The sequence below is a fragment of the Delphinus delphis genome, chromosome X (assembly GCF_949987515.2).
Source record: "Delphinus delphis chromosome X, mDelDel1.2, whole genome shotgun sequence".
NCBI lineage: Eukaryota > Metazoa > Chordata > Mammalia > Artiodactyla > Delphinidae > Delphinus > Delphinus delphis.
This window is the reverse complement of record NC_082704.1, coordinates 40003928-40023656: the sequence shown is the minus strand read 5'-3', so window position 1 is coordinate 40023656 and position 19729 is coordinate 40003928. Positions and strand designations below refer to the sequence as shown.

General features: G+C 47.6%; 1 protein-coding gene across 1 annotated transcript in view; it reads left to right on the top strand.

Moving 5' to 3' along the window:
- The first annotated feature begins 4208 nt into the window (after window positions 1-4208).
- Window positions 4209-19729, top strand: part of LOC132418117 (nuclear RNA export factor 2-like) — a 45708-nt gene continuing 30187 nt past the window's right edge. The window contains exons 1-17 of the mRNA XM_060002007.1: window positions 4209-4284; window positions 8750-8933; window positions 9167-9320; window positions 9931-10014; window positions 10137-10241; window positions 10358-10438; window positions 10577-10646; window positions 10794-10882; window positions 11002-11109; window positions 11297-11406; window positions 13206-13242; window positions 13624-13692; window positions 13776-13831; window positions 13975-14082; window positions 14189-14247; window positions 14356-14471; window positions 14567-14609. Of these exons, the coding sequence (XP_059857990.1) occupies window positions 4215-4284; window positions 8750-8933; window positions 9167-9320; window positions 9931-10014; window positions 10137-10241; window positions 10358-10438; window positions 10577-10646; window positions 10794-10882; window positions 11002-11109; window positions 11297-11406; window positions 13206-13242; window positions 13624-13692; window positions 13776-13831; window positions 13975-14082; window positions 14189-14247; window positions 14356-14471; window positions 14567-14609 (1543 nt within the window). The 5' untranslated portion in view covers window positions 4209-4214. The remainder of the gene's footprint in view (window positions 4285-8749; window positions 8934-9166; window positions 9321-9930; window positions 10015-10136; window positions 10242-10357; window positions 10439-10576; window positions 10647-10793; window positions 10883-11001; window positions 11110-11296; window positions 11407-13205; window positions 13243-13623; window positions 13693-13775; window positions 13832-13974; window positions 14083-14188; window positions 14248-14355; window positions 14472-14566; window positions 14610-19729) is intronic.

Below are 19729 nucleotides of genomic sequence, written 5' to 3'. Positions count from 1 at the left end.
CCATTGCTTGACACTGACAGTAAAGTCACTTCTAGTTAATTAATGAGCTTCTTAAAGGAACAAAGAAAAACATGTTTCAATTACCATTTCTATAAAGGCACAGCAATATCTCATAAGTTCTCTTGGATAATGTTACCAGATTAAGTCAATTTTACTTTCTGAAAGTAAATTCACATAGGATCTCTACTTGAGTACATATTTGTGTTTGAACCAAAAGCATTTGAGTTTAATTTAGCAGCATCACAAATGTCTGTTATTCTCCTTTCCCATTTCTCTGTGTTAAACAAAGCCACTCCTAAACATCCACCCCAAAACAGAAATATAAAAGAAGTAAAAGTTGTTCCCAGTAAACCTTGCCAAACAACATTCAAGAAGAATAGCTTATCAGCCTGCCTCACCTAAACAGACGGAGCACCTGATACATGCAGTGCCTAAACTGCCTAGCTCATATAGGCTGTGTTCATACAGGTGTTTACCCATAGCCTTAGCGTCCCTTCCCCAATGTATGTTACAGAGAGCTGACGGGCAACCACTGGTGTAACTAAATATATTTTTAAATCCTAAAATAACTCCTGGTAATCATCACAGGGCAAGAATAAATGATACGACCTTTAGTTCTGACAGGAGAATATCTGACCCTTCCCAAGTAAAGTTATAATTAGAACTCCAGGGTTTGCCTTTTGGTGAAAGAAGTTGACCTCAATCACCATTAGTGGATTTGCCCATTACAGAAGCTACAGTTGGGACAGACATCAGGTCTTGATGTCGGATTCCATCCAGTGATTGTATACAGATGCTTCCTAAATCCAGCTTGAGGTTTCATAATAGGCTCTATTGTAAACACGTGGCTCCTTTTTCATACCCTGCATTTACATGTGTCCCATAAATAATTTTCCAAAATTATCTAAGTAACAGCAATGTGCCCAAACAGAGTCACTCCAAAAAATCACTACTTCCTTCGACAGGCTTAGAACTACAAACACAGTCTGTTATCCTTACTAGTATATTCAAATTTAACCATGGTGCAAAATTTGGTCTGTTGTATTTTCTTCAGGTTATTTATGTAGCCATGCCACGTTGCAGGGTGCCGGCAAAATAATCCCACTGCTTGTATAGCATTAAGTTCGCCTAAGCCAGCCAACAGGCAAGATCACATCAAATCTCTTTTGGATATACAGACAGATCTTCAGTTTTCCGTACAAATCAGCAAAAGAGGTGTTTGTAAAGCTGCAATAAGAAAAAAAACACCAAAACTATATTGTATATTCTCCTTTCCCTTTCTCTGTCCTTTCTAGGAAGATGCAAACAAAATATAAATGCAGTAGTATCTAATTCAGATTCTGCTCACTTTTAACTTTTGGAATTCCGTAAAGAGCCATAAAGTCTGCACTTTTTCTCTTTAGAGAAAAAGAGCCATAAAGTCTGCAATATTTCTTTTTAGAGTGTTTAAAAATAAAAGAAGGAAACGTTTTCAACTAACGTCTAGCATTTTATACCGACTTTTATATACAGAAATACTTCACTTATTAAGGATAAGTTTATATTTATACCTTAAAATGAATCCGAGGGCCTTACCTGGCTTCAGCTTGGATTCGTTCTAATTACTGATAGTACTGGAAATTATTTAAATGGCACTTTAAAGAGGTCCTCTATGATCTCAACTTTTCAGTAACTGCGGATGGCTTTCCAGTTAGTCTGAATAAGGAAGGCTGAATTATTCTTAATTTTCTTTGGAGACTCTTGTGGGTGATCAAAACACAAAGTCTGGAGCCAGGGTGCCTGGGAGTAAACCCTGGTTTGGCACCTATAGGTTCAGTTACCTCTTAGGCAAGTGACTTAACACATCTGTGCTTCCACTTTCTCATCTGTGAAAACTGGAATAATAATCATAGTACCTCATTTATAGAATTGCCAGCATTAAAGGGGTTGACGTTTTAAAGTGCCTGACACATAGTAATCATTATATATATATTTTTTCAAATTAACAGCTAAAATTCACTTATTGAGTTTGCTTTAATTTCTCTTAGACTTGCATGAAATACGGCAACAAAGCTTACCTGTACCCACCGCTTAGGTTTTTGAAGCGGTCCCTAAAATATGGCAATGGTTATGGATTTAGGGAGGACCTAGTCCATTGCTATGTGTTAATTTATGTGTTAAATTTCACGTGTTATAGGGAAACAGAATTAGCACACGAAAGAAGCACATTAGCACATTAAAAGGGGGCTGGGGCAGGTGAAGCCAGCCTGTGTTCTGAGGAAGATCATCGGGAGGCACCACCATCAACGGGAAGCCCAGGAATGTGGGCAATCTGAGGTCTCCAGGTCTCGTGAAGAGAACGGCCTCCTGAAACATGCAGCCGGGAGAACCCTGCTGTCACTATCCTACACTCAGGAGGCTGACCCAGCTTTTGAGCACCGTGGGCTCCTAAGGCTATGGTCACGTGGATGCGGCCATCAAGTGGCAGGCCCTGACAGTTATGAGGCAGGCCCAGACCTACTGGCCATGTCAGCACCATGAGCCCTTAAACCCTGAGCTCGTGTAGTCTCTCTGGACCTATTGCCACTATGATCATGTGGTAGATCCAGCTTTTCAAGTCGCTAGAGCATGGCAGACTCCTAAACCCTGCCCATCATGTGGGTTCATCCTGTCATGTGGCTCTCCCTAGCTAGTGGCATGTGGAAGCCTCAGTCCTCCAAGTCACACAGGTGACCTGCTTCTGAGAGTCGTATGGATGCTATGGTCGGTCACATATCCTCCTTGGTCACACATCAGGCTCAGCCATCTCTATCTCGTGAAGATTGCTGGCTACCAGAATCTTCAGATCCCTGAATCAACACGGATGTGGCCGCTACCATCACATGGCAGGCAAAGCGCCTGCCGTCATGTGAACACCACACCTACCCTTCGGCTGTTGGTTGTGTATATTCTACGGTCATGGGACATGCTGTGGTCTCCTGAGGCTCAGTTCTCTCGGTCACAGTTCACGATTGAGGGCTCCTGAACCCTGAGGTCACCTGCATCCTTCTACTCTGTGGCCTCCGCCAGCCAAGCCCCTGGAAGTCAGGTAGGGCCCCACAGCGGCGCGTTGCATTACGTTACGTTACGTAGGTCGCGCAGTCACGTGACGCCATAAGGTTGCGACCGAAGGGGGCGCCCTTTCAGCGTGTGGAGAGCCTGCCGAATGGTCGGTAGCTCGGCTTAGCCTCCTGAGGAGTCAGACCGAGAGGTGAACAAGACCTTTAGAATTAAGGTACTTGTCCTGGCTGAGGGGGAACTTTGATGAGGCTCTGGCTCCGATGCCAACCTTTCCACCGACTTTCATATTCTGCCACGGTAGGCGGTAGACGGTAGGCGGTAGTCGGGTAGGAGGGGCGCCCGCCGGTACTAGAGGTTTACTCAGAATTGGCGGGACAGCGGGCGGCAGGCGTTCATGGGCTGCTCTCGGCAGCTAGGCTCGGGATACTGGGTGGACCCCTCCCTTCCCCCTTCCTTCCCAACCCCCACATTAAAGCCCTACTCTTATCTCTCTTCCATATTCGTATTCACTGCCTGCCATGTGATGGCGTCCTCTGCGCTCCTCAGACCACGTTTGTTATTAGGGACACCAGAGAACTCCTAGATGCCAGTTCGTATCGATGATTTCAAATCTGATCTGAATTTCTGTCTCTTAATTTGTTCTGTAGAGAGAGGCAAGGAGAGAGACTTTGTTTAATTTGATATTTTTTCAGTAAAAGTGTGAAAGTAGCCAGCACCTTAAGGTTCAGAATTTGTTTTCTGTATTTGCTTTGCGGATCAGTAGCTTTTCGAAGTTTGTGGGGGTTGGGATGCCATAATCTTTTCCTGCTTGGACTCTCTAAACGGCTTAAATTAGTCCAGACAGACACTACTGGCTTCTGATTTTCCTCCTTATTTTCTAACCATTCCTTGTTACATTCCTTAAAAGCTCTCCCCTTTCCTTCATGTGGGAAAAAACAGTGAATTTATTTAAGAAAACCATATTAAGTAAAATTATATATGATACATTTCATAAAAATCACATAGATGGTACTTAATGAGTAAAATGCAGCAAGTAAAAGATGGTGTTTACATTTGTGAGGGCTTTAAATATTGTTTGAGAGATGGTTAAGGGGGTGATATATATATTTTGTATTATATAATAGCCATTTCTTTCCTCTCATTTCAGCACTTTCAGGTTTGCTCTACAAGACACTATGTCTGAGAGACAGCAACAACAAAAATGTTTTTATCCATTGAAGAAATATGGGACATACAAAAATGAAGGTAAAAAGGATTTCTATATTGTCATATTTTTAAGATAATATGCCACTTGAATCTGAAAGAATAGGGTAGTGTCTTAGCTTGTTCAGGCTGCTGTAGTAGAACACCGTGGACCAGGTGGCTTACAAATTACAAAAATTTATTCTTCACGGTTCTGGAGTCTGTGAAGTCCAAAATCAAGGCACCAGCAGGTTCAGTGTCTGGTGAGAGCCTGCTTCCTGGTTCATAAAGGGCTGTCTTCATGCTGTATCCTCACATGGCAGAAAGGGCAAGTGAGCTCTCTGGGTCCTCTTTTGTAAAGGCACTAATCCCATTCATGACGGCATCTCCCTCATGACCTAATCACCTACCAAAGACTTTACCTGCAAATACTGTCACCTTGGAGACTAGGTTGGTACATAAACATTCAGTCTGTAACAGGTAGTTTCCTCAAGCTATGTGGGAATGGAACATTTTTCCACAGACCACTGGAAGTACTAGTGTTCCTCAGGAAACATTTTGGGAAAGCCTGTTCAAAGTAAATCTCTTCTGCCGCATTAATACCTTGTACCTTTGTTTACTAAGAAGAATGTATGCTTACTAATAATTATAATCTGTTCTTCTCATTAAGAAACCACTTATTGCTAACTCATTTTATCTTATGTCATTAGTCATTCTCTCTTTTGCTTAATCTTTCCACTTTTTCATTCTTTACATATAACCTCAATTTATGTTTCTGATATCATGACGGCAAGAAATAAGTGCATAAGTGGAAGTCATTAGGAAGTCATTAGGAAGTCTTAAAAATAAAATAAAATGCCCCACTCTTGAAGCGATGATACAACTTACCCGTAAGGATGAGTGGATGAAATAGCTCTCATTTTATACCAATTTTCCACACTTTTCAAAACTAGTTTGTTATTATTATTTAATCATTATAGCTTCCATTTTTTGAGTTCCTGTTTTATGTCAAGCACTGTGGCAACCTTGTCATACCAGTTTTCTCATTTAATCCTCAGAAAAATCCTGAGAGGATGTTATTTTAATTTACAGATAAGATACAAGAATCAAGATAGGCTAGATTATGCTGTGGTAATAGACAGTCCCCGTATCTCAGGGGCTTATTCCTCACTTTGACTACATGTCCATGGCAGGTGCATGCCCCTCACAGGATGGTGGACTTTGGGGGTCTGAGCCATTCTTACTGGAATGACTTGGAGACCCAAACTGACAGAGCAGCCATCATCTAGAAAGTTGTCAGTCTCTGTGCCTGAGGGGAAGAGGACCCTGCAAGGTCTCAATCCAACAACCATATGTTCTGGCCCAGAAATAGCACATGTCACTCACAACCCATTAGCCAGAACCAGTCACATACACAGCCCTGCCCAAACAAAGGAGGTCAAGAAGTACAGCTCTTCCAGGTCGCTGGAACAGGGACAAATGGAAACACATGGCAGACAGCACTACCGCACGATGGAATTGAGGCTCAGAGAGGTAAAATACTCGCCTAAAATCACATACGCAGTAAGTGACAGAGCTTCACTGGATTATTCTATCAAATACTTGACAAGTCGATGTCTGAGATTGCTTGTGTCTGAATCACCTTGATGAGGGAGGTCTCTAGCCCTGTTCAGGCACCCGACGTAGTTGGTCAGCCGGGGGACTGCGGTAGCTGTCATATAGCTCCCTTTTACGCTTTCCCCTCGGCAACGTTATTTCGGAAGGAAAGTGGGTTCTTGCAAATGACTCTGACTCTTCCTATACACCGTACATAGACCACATGCCCTTACTGCTCCCTTTAAAATGTGAATTTTTCCCTTTCATTGCTGGATTTTCCTGAAAACGAGTTGGTTGCCCGGCATTCTCCAAAGGTCACCAGTGAGGTTCCTCTTTGTTGTTGTTATTGTTGATGAGTGTCATTATGAACTCCTGGCTTTTGAACATGTTGGTGGGCTTCAAACCATCGTTATGTGGTGTTGAGCAGAGGAGTGAAATGATTTGACTTGCTCTCTGCTGCTGGGTTGAAAAGAGACAGGTAAGGGAGCCAGGATGAAAGCAGAGGGGCCAGCTGGACAGCAGTACAGTCCAGGAGGTACCTGTTGGTATCTTGGCCAGGGTGGTGGTAATGAAGGTGGTGAGAAGTGGCCGGCTTCTGGACATACTTTGAGAGAGGGGCCGAGAGAATCTCCTAACCAGTTGGATGTAGAGTGTGGGAGAAAGAGAGCACGCCAGGCCCCCTCCGAGGTTTGGGGATTGAGCAAGTGGCATTTGTGGGTCAAATGCCCTATCTGTGTTTCCTTTCACTTCCAGTGCCACACAGGGAAAGTCCCAAGGTTGTGAGTAGCAGGATTGTCCTGACAGCGGGCCACACAGGGAAAGCAAGGCCTCCCCAGAGGAGTTCATCTGAGGCCTGGTCATAATCAGTCCATCGTGGAGTGATCAACAGTGGGCGGATCTTTACTCATAAGCGTGCCCTGAGACAACATGGAATAGTTAATGTACAAAAGGCACAGCACACAAACCTAGAGGACTTTAAGTATTACAACCCAACGGAAGCTGGTTTCTAACAGTGTAATTACCATAATCCTCCCTCCCCACAAGCCACTAGTATGATTATCTGCTGGTTCACTGTTTCAGTGGAATGCGTTAAAAATAAAATACCCTTAGTGAATCCACCCATGGGAGAGAGAATTGACACGATCTTATTTCTGCAGGTGCTGAAAAACTTCCAAATCTTTTCCCATGGTGAACTAGATATGTTGGAGGGGAGAACTTGTGGGTGGAGGGGTGAACAGCAACACAATTCCTAGGAGCGTAGACAAGGTGAGATATAACCAGGACACTTTCTAAGCGTGGCTGTAGCTTCAGTATCCAGTACAGTAGATGTCAGAGTAAAGAAAATGAACAAGAGCCAAAGAGAGGCCTTACAGAATGGTGAAAGGATCAGCACACCAGGGATACATAAAGATCCTAAATGTGTACGCACCAAACAATGGAGCCTCAAAGTACATGAAGCAAAAGCTGATGGAGATGAAAGGAGAAAGTGCCAGATCTATAATTATAGTGGGGGCTTTCCACACCCACCTCCCCCTTAGCAAGTGACAGAATTGCTAGAGAGAAAATCAGCAAGGATATAGGAGACCTGAATAACACAGTAAACTAATGAGATCTGCATGACATAAAGAGAACAGTCTGCCCAACAACAGCAGAGTACAGTTTTTTCCCCCGAGGGTCTCTGTAACATTCACCAAGTTAGACCATCTCCTCGACCATCAGACAAACCTCAATAAATTCAGAAGGAATTGAGGGACTTCCCTGGTGGCGCAGTGGTTAAGAATCCGCCTGCCAGTGAAGGGAACACAGGTTCGAGCCCTGGTCAGGAAGATCCCACATGCCGCGGAGCAGCTAAGCCCATGCGCCTCAACTATTGATTCTGCGCTCTAGAGCCCGTGTGCCACAACTACTGAGCCCACGTGCCACAACTACTGAAGTCCGCGCACCTAGAGCCGAAGCTCCGCAACAAGAGAAGCCGCCACAACGGGAAGCCCGTGCGCCACAACGAAGAGTAACACCGCTCGCTGCAAGTAGAGAAAGCCCATGTGCAGCAACGAAGACCCAACGCAGCCATAAATAAAGAAATAAAATTATTTAAAAAAAAAAAAGAATTGAAATCCCGCAGAGTGTGTTTCCTGACCACGATGGAATCAAATTAAAAACCAGTAATAGAAAGCAAAAAGAAGAATCCCTAAACACTGGGAAATGGTGGCTGACACATCATTCCAGGTTATCATTCACACCCTTGTTATAGAAGGGCTGAAGTTAGGAAGAGTTGCCTGCTGAGCTGAAAGGCATTTCAGGCTGGCCCAATAGAGAGGTCACTCTGGATCTTTCAAACAGAGTATTGTTCAGGGCAAGGCTGGAAGGAGGGAGACAGTTCAGGAGGCTGTTACCTCAGTGCCACCTGACATTAAAGCTCCAAGTGCACTGGCAAAGGAAGTCCAGCTAGCTTGCTGGTTGTTAGTGGAATCGGTATGGTGGCTCATTGGATTTGGGAAGCACGAGAGAGGTATTGGTGTGGTTGCTGGAAAGTCCTGAGAGAAGGCAAGATTCGGGTGCCTTCCTGGTATATATATGACTGGTGTCCAGTCTAACCCATGGATGCATACACCTCGGTTCTTTATCAGTCCTGCACCACTGTTTTAAAAGTTTCAGCGCAGTTGTCCTCTCCTCCCTCCTCCCTCTTTGTCCTCCTTGTCCTCCTCTTCCTCATCCTGCTCCTCCTCGATTCTTCCCCTGATAGTGCCATCTGTCGGATAAGGCTGTCCTCTCTGGGCAGGCAGAAGAGTGTCCTTTCTGAAGCTTGTGGGACTGGTCCCTTAGGCCACGTTGGCACTTGGCCTGCCCTACCATGCTGTTAGCCTAAGACATGGTACGTGGTAAGTGGACCACAGATGTGTCTGCAAACCTGTATTTTTGTTCCTCTTTTCAGAGTACAGTGATGGTGGTAGACCACCTCAAGGAAGAAAGAAAGGTTGGAGTTCTTTCCCAGGTAATTCTGGCGAGAGGAGCCCTCGTTATGAACGTGATGGGTGTGAGCCTCAGCCTTCAAACCTCCAGGAGGATGATGGAAACGTGGTGAAGAGGGATGTCCAGGAGGACCCCGAAGTAAGACAGTAAGTGGCCAGGCAGCTGGGTTTGTACACAGCAGCCCCTGGGACTATGCACCTCTCTCACTCTCCGTGGACTTGTTTTTCTTCTCTCACTGCAAAACTGAAGCATGCTAGAAGTGAAATAATGGTTGAGCAATCCTAATTGTAGAGCTGGTGTCAAAGAGGCGAGGGTGTACAGAAGACTTTCTTAGCACTTATGGCCACTCACCGTCCTTCTCTCCACATCCCCCCTGCAGCTCTCCCTGTACCATCCGAGGCAACAAGAGAGGAGTGAGATGGCAAAGTGAAGGCCACATGCATACTACTGTGTGGAGAAACAGAAAACCTCTGGAGAGGGAAATGGGGGAGAACACACAAGATGGAACCCCAGGGAGCTGGTTCAGGGTCACAGTGAGTATCCTGTAAAATGTACGGAATGTGCAGGAGAGAAAAGGCAGGGGGAGCTGTGTTGGTCTCATGTAGAGATGCTGGTTTCTTTCACTGGGGACAGTTTGTAATCTGTCCTTTTTATTACCAGGAGTTAACAGTCTTGTTCATCTAAGGGCAGGTTCAGAGAAGCAATGTAAAGGGAACAGGCTGACCGTGAGGAGAACGGAGGAGCCTGTCTCAAAGCAAAGATGGAAACTACTGCCAAGGATATGGAGCGACTCCACATTGGAGGTCTCAGCTTGGCAAGCTGAGTGTGGGAGATGGAGGGTCGAGCCTCTGGAGACCTTGTCTGAGGGGCAAGCAGTGTGTGCGCTGGGTAGGATCTCCTGGAAATTTATAAAAGGAACATCATCTCTGACACCTTGATTATGTGGAAGAGAGTTTGACTGGAGAGAAAGAGTATTTAGGAAATCCATATTACGCACACCCATAAGAAATCATGCCAGTGGTCCCTTCTTTACAAGCCCTTTCAAGCTCAGTAGAAGGCCGGGAAAGAACAGGAAAAGGTTCGTCCTCCAGCCTAAATTCCCTGTTGTCTGTCCTCTCTCCCATGCCTTCTATTCATCCTTAGATTCCTTGTGGGATAAAGTATGAGAAGACGTGGCTAATGAAGTCAATCCAGAGCCATTGCAGTGTCCCCTTCACTCCAGTGGACGTAAGAGAGAATGCCGAAGCCAGACGCGTGGGCACAGGGAAGGGGGAGAGAGAGAGACCTGGTTTAGCAGGGTCTGTTGGCTTCTGATTCTATTGAATTGCTGTTGCATTCAATCCCTGTAGTTCCACTTTATGCAAAATGGGGCTCGGTTCTTTGTCCAGGAAGCTAGCACTGCCTCTGCATTGATGGATGTCAGCTACAAGATTCGTGACGAGGAGAGCCGAAAGGTGTGTGTCGAGGGCGTTACGTGTACCTCATCCTGAGGAAGGAGTACAGGCCAGGGGCTGGTTGTCTTCTTTGGAACTAGAGTTCCTGGTGCTTACCCCACCTCTTCTTCCTGCAGATACCTGTCTTTGTCAGCCCCTCCGCTGTTCCCTACTCTGTGCGGGATAAGTTGAAGCCAGGAGAAATGGAGCAGCTAAAGGTAATGGAGACTCACGGCGAGTAGTGTGCCAGCGCTCAGACCCACCTCTCCTTCCTCCAGACCCCCGTCCCCCTCTCCCCCGATTTCCCTGCAACCACCACAGCCTCAGAGCGGCTCTCTCCATCTCTCTCTCCACAGCTGACCTTGAGCAAACGATTTGATGTCTCCCAGCAAGCTCTTGACCTCCAGAGGCTCCGCCTTGACCCAGGTACGGCTGACAGCAGTAATTCTCGGGCGGGTGAGGGCAGAGGGGTCTTCCTGTAGGGAGAACTTAGGGATGGTAACGTGGGGAGGGGCTGGTGCTGGCCCCACACCCCACTCAGCCATCCTATTCCCTCCCCTCTCCTTCCTGAAGACTTGGTGGGCTATGATATTGATATATTTCTGAATCGAAGAAGCTGCATGGCTGCCACCCTGCAGGTCATCGAAAAGTATTTCCCTGAGGTGAGGCTGTAGGCCCAGTGCTGGTATTAGGGTAGAGGGTGGAAGAGATGGGGTGGAGGGCAGATTTGTCTCCAAGGTCCTAGATAGTAACCTTCACTCTACCTCTTCTTGCCCCAAAGCTGTTGTCCTTGAACTTGAGCAGCAACAAACTGTACCAGCTGGATGGCCTGTCTGACATTATACAGATGGCCCCCACGGTCAAGATCCTGAACCTCTCCAAAAATGAGGTGAGAAGAGGGAGCCAGGTCAAACTTGGGTTGAGAGTGGGGGGTGGGGCATGTTAGTGTCCATCAGAGTGATGACAGGAGGCAGGTGAAGGTACCTGTGTGGGAGGGAGGGTTCTGGGGGTGCAGGGATCCGGATGTCCCTCTTTCCCTGGGATTCCTTTTCCCACTTCTGCGCCATATTTCTCAGCTGACGTCTGTGTGGGAGTTGAGCAAGATGCAAGGGCTGAAGCTTGAAGAGCTGTGGCTGCAAGGGAACCCATTGTGTGACACCTTCCCAGACCAGTCCACCTATGTAAGGTCAGTGTGAACACCCTGTCACCCTTCTTGGTGACCTTCACCCATGGGAGCCTAGACTATCTGTGACAGTGCCCCTTTGCCAAAGGTGGCAGCCCTGGTCTTCTGGGAGGATCACAGGCCCCACCTTCTGCTTTCTCTGTGCCTATCACCGGTGAGGAGTTTCCTTCCCCTGACCTGCTCACCTCTGCAGGCGCTCTGGGGTCTGTTTCCAGCTCTCTACGCCCAGCTCTATTCCAGCAAGGCCTCCCAAGAGTGTGCCCCAGGAAGCAGGGCTTCTCCTCCTCACCAGGACCAGGAGCGACCAGCCTTGATCCAGATGCTGGCGCCCTGGACTGAGAAGGGTCCTCCAGTCCAGGGCCTCTTGCTGAGAGAAGCCTTCCTTCTTCGTGCTGAGATGGGGTTTGCCTCCCCCGTTCTGAGAGGGGCCCTCTTCCCCTTCCTCCAAATGGATCCCCCCTCATCCCCCAGGTTGACATGGGGGCTTTCCTGCATCATGCTGAGGGCTGAGGCCATGGGTGGCTGCTGTCATGACATCCATTCTGCTGGCGCAGTGCCAGGAGCTTGACCCTCCTTGGGAAAAAGCAGGGCTCCCTGAGTCAAGGGGCCAGACGTGGGCCCCCGCCAGTGATCAGAGGGCTTCCTGAGGCAGGAGTGGAAGGCAGAGGGCAGAGGTGGTAGAGGAGACCGAAGGACAGGCCTCTCAGGGGCACTTCCCATCCCTCCCTGCACACGTCACATCATCCCGCCTGGTCCTTCACAGGAGCCCTGGGCAGCCTGAGACAGGTATGATTCCTCAGATAAAGAACCAACTCAGAGAGGTGCAGGGGTCATCGGGAGAGAAGACGGTGATCATCAGAGGGGGCCACGGATCCTCAGCCCCATACTGAGCTGGGACCTGACCCTTTCCTCCTTCTGAGGAAGATCTGCCCCCATGGCTGCTCGGTTTCCCATGCCCAAGTCTGGCTGAGCTCACACAGGTGACAAAGTTTCAGCCAGCATCCAGTGGGCCCCCAGCCCAACATGTGCATATTTTCCATTCCTACCTGGTGTGTCTGGGCGATTCTGGGGCAGGTGAAGAGCCGCAATAAGTGTGCCGTTTCCCCTTTCTTCTCTCTTCTTCCCTGACCCTGACCACGGGAGAGCTTCTTTCCCTTCCCTTTGTTGTCTCTCTCTCCCCTGTCTCTGTGCCCCTATGTCTCTCTCATCTCTCCCTTCCTACCTTCACTCCCTTTCTGTCTTCATCCCCTCCATCTCCCTCCCTGAGCCCCACCTCACTCACCTCACTGGCCCAGCATCCTGGGCCATCCCTGGGGGGTGTCGGGGTCTTGCCAGAGTGCTGGACCCCCAGTGAGGTAGCGGAGCCCCGGGCTCCCACTCCATCCCCTCTTCTCCCCACAGCCTTCAGTGGGGCCCTGGAGGAAGGGAGGGAGGAGAAGGAAGCCCTGCAGCACGGGTTTGAAGTGCTGGTCCCTGTGGCACTGGAGAAGGGAGTCCGAGTAGTCTGGGTGGGAGCTACCCAGGCGAAGGAGAGGAAGGGAGGCAGGGAAGGAATATTAAAGTGAAGGTACTGAGAGAGATGAGGAGACAGTGCCTTTCAGACAGTAAGATGACAGATGCTCAGTGCTCAACAGGCAAGTGGACTGAAAACCCCTAAAATCAGGAGCAGAGGTGGGCAAAGGGTGCTGCTGGATTGGCCAGAACACACTGATCTCTGTTTATGGTATTACTGTTTTAACTCAAAGGAAGCATTGCAACCTTGAACTATCAACCACCTCTTCTCTATTTTTGGTTTTGGACAGGGCCATCAGAGAATGTTTCCCGAAGTTGTTACGCCTGGTAAGTGCCTACGTAAATCATTGTCTCTTACGAATGTCGGTGGCCTCTGCACCTGCCCTCAAGCCCTTTGGGTCTTGCCTAGATCACATATTAGCATCAGAACCTTAACCATTTTGGGGGACATGGACTCCTGAAAATGACATGGATATACTTGCTGGAAAAATACCCATAAATACACACACGCACACACACAAGTTGCATATAACACTAGAGACTTCCAGGACCTCATGATGAAGACATCCACTGTAAGCTTTCCCATGGAATTTCCAGGGCCCTTTCACACCTGACCTCTGACCCTCACCCTCCTGGGCCCATCCTTTTCCCGGATCATCCAGGCCACTCCCCTGGTCTCCACTCCTGACTTCCTCTTCCCTTCTCCAGGATGGCCAGGAGTTACCGTCACCAGTGACCGTTGACGTTGACACTCCCTACATAGTAAAGCTCTGCAAGGTCAGGAAGAGGATCAAACAACATTTGGGGTGTTGCAGGGAGGCTTTATCTACTGCATAGTCTCAAGTGCCATTTGATTCCAGGGAAGCTACTTTGGATCTGATGAGCTGAAGAGCCTAGTCCTGCAATTCCTGAAGCAGTAAGTACCTCAGGGAAGCTGAGCAAGGGAGGGAGGGCTAGGACAGGTGAGGCCACCTGAGCACAGGTCTGCTCAGGGGACTTTTCAAGTCTCATTTGAGGTCCAGACCACAGAGATAGACTGTCTTCATTGCTCCTCCTTAGGTACTACTTGATCCATGACTATGGAGACAGACAGGTTCTCGCGGGTGCTTATCACGAGGAGGCCTGCTTCTCCCTGATGATTCCCTTCCACCCCGAGGACCCAGCCCCGTGAGTATGACAGTACAGCCTCTGCTCCCGGGCCGTGTGGCCCCCCAGCAGACACAGGCCAGCTCCTGCAAACACCCACCACCCACTGTTGCTCTTTGTCTCCTAGAAGCAGCTTGTGCAAGTATTTCAAGGACAGCAGGAATATGAAGAAGCTCAAGGACCCCTGTGAGTGTGTGATGGGAAGACTGGGTGGGAAAGGGCGGTGAAGGGGTCAATCATAGGGCCCAGGGCGTGGCAGCCCCTGACCTTCACTCGCTTTCCCTCCCCTCACAGACCTGCGGGTCCAGCTGCTGAAGCACACAAAACGTGTCATTGTGCACACCCTCTGTGTGTTGCCCAAGACTCAGCATGCCTTCAGCTCCTTCGTGGTGGACACGTGGTTCCAGACGGTGAGCGCCTGCTTCCTCCCCCGGGTGGGCCCAGGAAGCCGCAGGTGGGTGGGAGGTGGAGGTGGTGACTGGGTGCCTGGGCTCTTCCCTTTCAGGAAACGATGCTCTGCTTCTCCGTCAGTGGGGTGTTCAAGGCAGGTGAGTGTGTGTAGACCCCCAGCGCAGATGCCCCACTGCTGCCTCCCCCTGGCCAGGTTCACACCCAGAACCACTCAGCTTCCCTGACCCCTTCCCTTCCCTTCACTTTCTTTCCCCTTCTCTTCCCTTCCCTCCCCTTGTATTCCCTTCTGTTCCCTCCCCTCCCCTCCCCTCCCCCCGCCTCCCCTTCCCCACTGTGTTCTCCTGCCTTCAGGCTTCCCACAGACAACCCAGGTCTGAGCTGTGTCCATGCCTGTCTGCCCTGCACACCCTGGGCGTTGGGGACACAGGCTGTGGATTTTGGTGGCTCTCATCCCAGATCCTTACTCTCAGAACTTGGGCCATTACTGAACCTCTCGGTTTCCTCATTTGCAAAACAGGGTAGTAGTATCCACCTCTTGGGCGGCTGTGAAAAATGCACCCCGTGAACTTGTGTGGTGGTCGTCAGGGGTCCTGTCACTGGGTGCAGGCTGCTCCTATAGTTGCCCTCCCCATTCCCGACACCCTGGCCCCCGTGAACAATTGCCCTCTCAGCATGAGTGTCCAGTCACACCCTGACTGGGGACCGCCATGTGAGCGTGTACAGCACGTGTGGCTCTAAGGGGTACTGTTGTTTGTTTGCTGTTGAAGTGGAAGGAAGTTCTCAGGGCTGTGTGTGTGCCTTCACCCGGACCTTCATCGCTACCCCTGCCCGCTACGCCAGGTGAGAGCCCTGTTGTGGGTGGGAATGCCCATCCCCACCTGGGCTCAGGGGCGTGGGAATGTGGTGGCAAAGACCTTAGGTTTACTCGTCATTGTGGAAAGCCAGCAGGGAGATCCCAGGAGCAGTGTAGCCTAGTGGTTAGGAAGAGCGTGGGCTCTGGAATCGGCCTATGGGTTCTCTCCTTGAAACAACACTCACTCGCTGTGTTATCTTGGTCAAGTCACATGACCTCTGTGTGACTCAGTGTCTTCTTCCGAGAATGGGCATCAGAGCGTCCAGCCCTTGGGCTGTGGTAAAGGGTAAATGCGAAATTGCCCGTGGGTTGGGGATAAACCTATAAATCGAGTGAAGGTGGTAGACAGTCTCTCCAAAGGTGGGCTCTGTGGGGAGGGGCAGAGGTACCAGTCAAGGAACCTGGAAGACAGACACAGGAGGGACGTGGAAGGAATCTGGTTGCTGAGTGCCAGTGGGAGCAGAGTCAGTATTGGGGGTGTGGGTGCCCATCCACCAGTTGTCTGAGGGCCCATTTTTCCTTCAGTCTGTGCATCGTGAATGACGAGCTGTTTGTGAGGGATGCCGACCCCAGTGAGACCCAGAGTGTGTTCTCCATCCCACTGCCTACACCCACCTCCAGCTCCATGCACCCCCTCTCCCAGCAGCAGCAGGACATCATGCAGGCATCCTCCACCCCATCTGAGATGAACCTCTAGTGGTCTCAGAAATGAGTGCTGGGGTTGCATGGGGATAGGAGGGAGCTGGGAGGAGTAGAGGAGTGATTAATGGGAACTTGAAGGTAATTTGTTTTCCTTGTTTATTTCAGTCATTTTTAATCTGAACATTTCATTCGTGGTACATATAAAGCTACCTAGTTATTTTGAGCAGCCTTGTATTATTTTTATTAATTTCATGGATGCTGCTTCTGTATTAACAGACAGTTGGGTGTTCAGGAGTGTGCATGAGGTTCATTCCACTGTATATGTCACAGTACATGTGGAGGGGAAAAAATCATTACCCCAAAACATACCTCCCAGAGGTAACCGTTGAATGTTTTCACCTTCATCATATCTTCCTGTAAGTTTGCTTATGTAGGTGTTTACATATTTATTAAGCATGTTTATATATTTCTATATATATAGAAATATATAAATATATATATTTATATATATATAATATATATATATAATATATATATAATATAATATATATATATTTATATATATATTTATATATATATATTTATATATAAATATATAAAATATATAAATATATATATATTATCTACAGAAAATGAGATCTCATCATGAGAGAGAGAGAGAGAGAAGGAAATAGAGAGACTGAGGCAATGAGAAAGAGAGGCTTGTGGCTGAATGGGGAAGAGGGGTCCAAGGAGGGATTATTTAATCTTTAGTGCCTTGAAACTTGAGCAAGTTAACAGCTAATGTGAAGGAGCCATCTCAGCTCATTTGTAACTCTTAAATTTGCCCATATATTAATTTTCCTTCTTATCTTAATTCTACTACAGAGCTAATGAGACACCTCAAATGGAATAGTATAAATTTTAAGCCCAATATATATTTAGTTATTAGTGAATGGAAGAAGGGACAATTGTATTTCAATGAAATGGTAGTACTTTTTAGGTTTTTGTCTCACAGGGAGGCAGCACATGGTTGAAACTGTGGTGTGACGTGGCTGGATGACGCATGATCTGAGGACCCCTGCACTGTTGAATGGGAGACAGGTCTAGAATTTTCCTATAAACGTATTAACATGCGTAGCAGTCCAGGAGCAGCAGTTAGGCAAACACTAGGGCTTGCTGCCCTGGTGCCATCTCTCACTGAGCTCACCAGGTGAATCAAAGGCAAGCCTGTCTTCCCAGCGTGGGGAACTGGGTTAGGGTCTGCTCAGAAGCATGATGTTGGGCAGCTCTTAGGAGCCTCTGAGTCTCCCAAGAAGCTAGAGATCCTTCTGTCTTTAAAACTTTGAACTCAAGGCATACCAGAGAGAGATTTGCTTCCTTCATAAACATATCTACATTCTCATTAGGAGAAACAATGAGAAACACCTTTCCATAATGCCTGCCTTAGCCCCAGGTTTTCTCATTCACCCGTCAGGACAGCTCTGTGTTAAAGATGAGTCCCATTTCACAGATGACAAACTCCTCCTCATATAGCTTCTATCACCTATCCAGGTAAGTGGGAGTTTGGGAATGAGGTTCCATCCCTCGCCCTCTCTAGAGGACAGTGGAGCAGCCTCCCTTTTAGACAGTGGGCTTCTAGGCCTGGAGAAATGGTCCTTTTGTTCTCCCCTGATATAACAGGCCCAAGGGGTACTCCCTCAAAACCCCTATTGAAGAATATGATAGTGCACATACATGTGCACATGCATTCATTAACTTGGAAAAGCATTCATTGTGCTCAATTTCATGGGGGAGGTAAAGTAGAACCAAATGGAATTGACAGCATATCTCCGTGTGTGTGTGTTTGTGTGTGTGTGTCGACGGGCTGTGTATAGGAAATGTATAAAGTCATTAGTGATAAAAGTACAATATGTCAGGTAAAAACGTGGAGATGACATACCTCTGAGAGGCAGGCACTTCCTTCTTTACCTCAGAGTCCCCCTTCCTTAGTGTGCAGGACAACTTTTTTTTTAACATCTTTATTGGAGTATAATTGCTTTACAACATTGTGTTAGTTTCTGCTGTATAACAAAGTGAATCCAGTATGTGTGTGTGTGTATATATATATATATATATATATATATATATGTATATTATATATATCCCTATATCGCCTCCCTCTTGCGTCTCCCTCCCACCCTCCCTAACCCACCCCTCTAGGTGGTCACCAAGCACCGAGCTGTTCTCCCTGTGCTATGCAGCTGCTTCCCACTAGCTGTCTGTTTTACATTTGGTAGTGTATATAAGTCCTTGCCACTCTCGCATTTCGTCCCAGCTTACCCTTCCCTTCCCCGTGTCCTCAAGTCCATTCTCTACATCTGCGTCTTTATTCCTGTCCTGCCCCTAGGTTCTTCAGAACCGCTTTTGGTTTTTAGATTCCATATACATGTGTTAGCATACGGTATTTGTTTTTCTCTTTCTGACTTACTACACTCTGTATGAGAGACTCTAGGTCCATCCACCTCACTACAAATAACTCAATTTCATTTCTTTTTATGGCTGAGTAAATATTCCATTGTATATATGTGTCACATCTTCTTTATCCATTCATTTGTCAGTGGCCACGTAGGTTGCTTCCATGTCCTGGCTATTGTAAATAGTGTTGCAGTGAACATTGTGCTACCTGACTCTTTTTGAATTATGGTTTTCTCAGGGTATATGCCCAGTAGTGGGATTGCTGTGTCATAACCCTCTTGCACTGTTGGTGGGAATGTAAGTTGTTCAGGACAACCTTTGAGGACTGAGGAAGGTAGAGTATCTTTTGTATGAGGAGAAAGCCCTTCAAGGGTCAGGTGTGGAAGTTTCCACGGGGTACCTATTCCGATACCCAGAAGCCAAGAGCAGGGAGATGGCCATGGAGAGGCAGCTCGGGTGGTCTTCAGTGGGGAGGGAGCTAATAAGGGTATAGTCCTTCATCTGGGCACCTCCCTGGCAGCCCCCAGGTCGCCACTGTTTGCAGCTGAGAACCAGGAGTGCTGTTGGGTAAGAACCTTCCCTGAGTCATGAAAGGGTGGGCACAGGGCCTGGCACCCAGAGAGAGTCCAGGGCTTGTCTCCTTACTTCACCTCCATTCTCTGTCTTCACTTCCTATATTCTCCAGCCTCAGTTGGGTTCATCCCTAACTTTGTGCTAATCACCACTCCTACCATTCACACTTGGCTGGGTGGTAAGAAAAATAATAATACTCATAAAACTGAAAGAATAAACCCACAATAGTAATAAAAGATAGCAACAATTATAGCACACATATTAGATGAATTACTTGCTCAAGATAAGTCAACCAGCCAGTAATGGTTCCCAGTATCAAATCCTGGTCTTCTGACCAAAAAGGCCCCACCCCTAACCCCTGTTTCTATATTGAGTGTACTTCTATGTTAGGACTCGGGCTGACACAGGGAAAGAGACTCAACCCAGGTCCTGTGGTCAGTTGATGGCTCTGGAACTGGACATACATTTGATGACTTCTGTCTAGCTGACCTGTTCCTGTTCTTTGCTCTTCTGTGCTAATCCTTCTTCCTGGGGCTCAATAAGAAATTGCCTCTGGTCAAACTAGAATGAAAAAAAGGAGACAAGAAAGCATGAGGAAAAAGGAAATGATGAGATGGCACCAAAGTTCACTTCTTGCTGCTACATTTCCAGATGCTGTTTCAAATCTATTTTATAGGACAGAGGAGGCAAGGTGGGCCAGGAGTAATGTATCTCAAAGTCCTATTGCCTGCCAGACATTCTTTGAGGTTTTCT